Genomic DNA, 2,370 nt, shown 5'->3' with positions numbered 1-2,370 from the left:
TCTGCATCAGGTCCGATATAGTCTTGCGTCCCGCGCTGCTCTTTCTGTCGTCCAACACTTCGCTGTCTGAGTCCTTTCCGCAGCTGCATGTCGACTTCTCACTCTGTATGCTCATGTAGCTGGACTTCTTGCTGGACATGCCCTGCTCCACGGAGAGCGTTATGCTTTTTTTGTATGCAACTCCATTACCATTTGGAACCGCTTCTGGCGTTTGCGCCGCGTCGGGAACGGCATCAGGTAATTTCTGCAAAGGTTTGTTTTTCGCGCAATCACTTGCAATGTTTGTATACTCGCAGGTAAATAGGTATGCAGTTATCAAAAAACTCTAAAAGGTCTGTAAAATAAGGTAAAAGTGCGATTGTTTTTTGGAGATTCATATGATTTAAATTTTAACGTCTGCGCTAAAAACATTCTCTTTACAATCCAACCATCTTTGGTACGTTGTTTTTTATAGTAAACTCATATCTTATGACTATGTGCAACTGCTAACCCTAATCGAATAGGCGTAAGTAGGTATGAATGTTTTCGTAGTTCTAAATACGGAATATGAAAATTTGATCACTATCGTCTAAATAGAAATCGGTAGCATAGATCGTTAACTAAAATCTGATACGTAACTAATACTTTGATAAAAGATTAGTGCGTGTTTGGGCGTCACCGATCACCTAAAATGAGAGTGGAAACAATTTTAATCAAGAAAGTACTAGATTTCGTAACTCGTGAATGTAATGCTGAAATGCTTGTTTTGTACAAAGTTTGCGAATTAGGGATACTTATATTGAGATTTATTGAGTTAAGCGATAACATGAAGTAAAGTACACAACAAGAGTAAATATTAAATACCTTTCTTAAGTGTGTGATGTATATATTGTATTAGCTGAGATTCTGTTTGTAAGATTATTTGTCTTTGATAGTTGTAGTTCAATTTCCCAAATGAAGGAGGTCTGTATTTTTTCTCTTTTCGAAAGGCTTATGCACAGTAAATCCACGTACAAATTCTTTATCAGTATGAAAATATTTTATTAAATACTTTTACTAGTCACTTTCGTTTGTCAAACGTTTAAGACAAATTAGTTTGTTCAACAACGGGGAAGTACCGGATTATCACAGTATCAGAGTAAAACAATACAGTTTTATGTTCGGCGCGTATAAAATTTATGGCATTGTGACAAAAAATTTTAGGTAATTTTTGTTGTGTAATTATTGTCGTCTATGATGATTGTGCTCTATCGTAAACTCTTTAAAAGTGTTTTTGTCTTAATGAATTAAAACTTACTATACAGAATTAAAATCCATAGTTCTTATCTATATTCTGCCTCTAGGATATACCGGTTTAAGAACCATTTTACATTTTCTTAAAAAAAAAATTCAAACACATACGTGTAATAATATTAAATTAGTTGTTTCGATTTTGACTCCAGTATAAGGTAGCTTGCAAATCATCACATTTGACTTTTGCACATAACATAGTACCTAGCATTATCCAGTAGATGGCGTCCTCCTAACTCTAGGTCATCATAATTAATTTGTAGTCTCATTGACTCAAACAATTAAACAAATAATTGTAACTTCCGAATTCCAATCGTTGTGAATTAAAAAATAATAAACACTAATTAATTATAGATTTATGTATTATCTTTTCTTCCTTCTTGCGCGTTTTTTTAATCGTACTACACATCTGTTTAATTTTAATAACTTATCGCGAAAATAATTTTTATCAGTATTAACTACCTTGATTTTATATTCTCAGTAACATCCTAAGTGTCCTATTTCTTTGTGCCGTATTATTTATTTATTTTTGACCAAAAACCATGAAAGTGCATCAATGTAGTAATTCTTTTCAGACAGTTTTGGCAATAATTTTAGGTTATTTCATTTTAACACATTATTCACAAATAAAATTGCGTATATTATCCATTTGTACCAAAACGATTTACCTGTACTTTGAGTCCTTGTTTATTGATAAGTAATTACATGCTTGATTTCATCATGAAATTTTAATTGGCGTAAAACTGTCTTGATAGTATGTTGACAGGTTTCAGTGTGTACATAAAATAAACCCAGGATCTTGTTTTAAAATTCAATATCGTCACAGTAATATCAGTGTAAACAATTCAGGATAAATATACGAATAGCAGTACAATTGGTTATTGGAATTATGTAGTTTACACTGCATTCCAAGCCGAGTAAACTATCTTTTAACTACGTGTAAATTTTGATAACGCAATTAGATTATTTAATTACTAATATTTACTACATAAATCTCAATGAATTTCTAGTATGGTTGTTTACGTTGCAACAAAGGAAACGTGGGATGACTTACAGTAACCAAATATACTCACACTTATAGTTTCTCGTCGCTCGGAGCCT

The 2,370-nt window shown here is 32.4% G+C and overlaps 1 protein-coding gene across 1 annotated transcript in view; it reads right to left on the bottom strand.

Annotated features, from left to right (window-relative positions):
• The window catches only part of LOC106109172 (cGMP-dependent protein kinase, isozyme 1-like), a 10,122-nt gene that overhangs the window by 6,728 nt on the left and 1,024 nt on the right, over positions 1–2,370 (bottom strand). The window contains exons 2-3 of the mRNA XM_013290577.1: positions 2,343–2,368; positions 1–244 (exon numbers count right to left, since the gene is read on the bottom strand). Of these exons, the coding sequence (XP_013146031.1) occupies positions 1–244; positions 2,343–2,368 (270 nt within the window). The remainder of the gene's footprint in view (positions 245–2,342; positions 2,369–2,370) is intronic.

The sequence above is a fragment of the Papilio polytes genome, unplaced genomic scaffold (genome assembly GCF_000836215.1).
Source record: "Papilio polytes unplaced genomic scaffold, Ppol_1.0 DF821289.1, whole genome shotgun sequence".
In the NCBI taxonomy this organism is placed as follows: domain Eukaryota; kingdom Metazoa; phylum Arthropoda; class Insecta; order Lepidoptera; family Papilionidae; genus Papilio; species Papilio polytes.
Note: the sequence above shows the minus strand (reverse complement) of the source record. Positions and strands in the feature narration are given on the sequence as shown.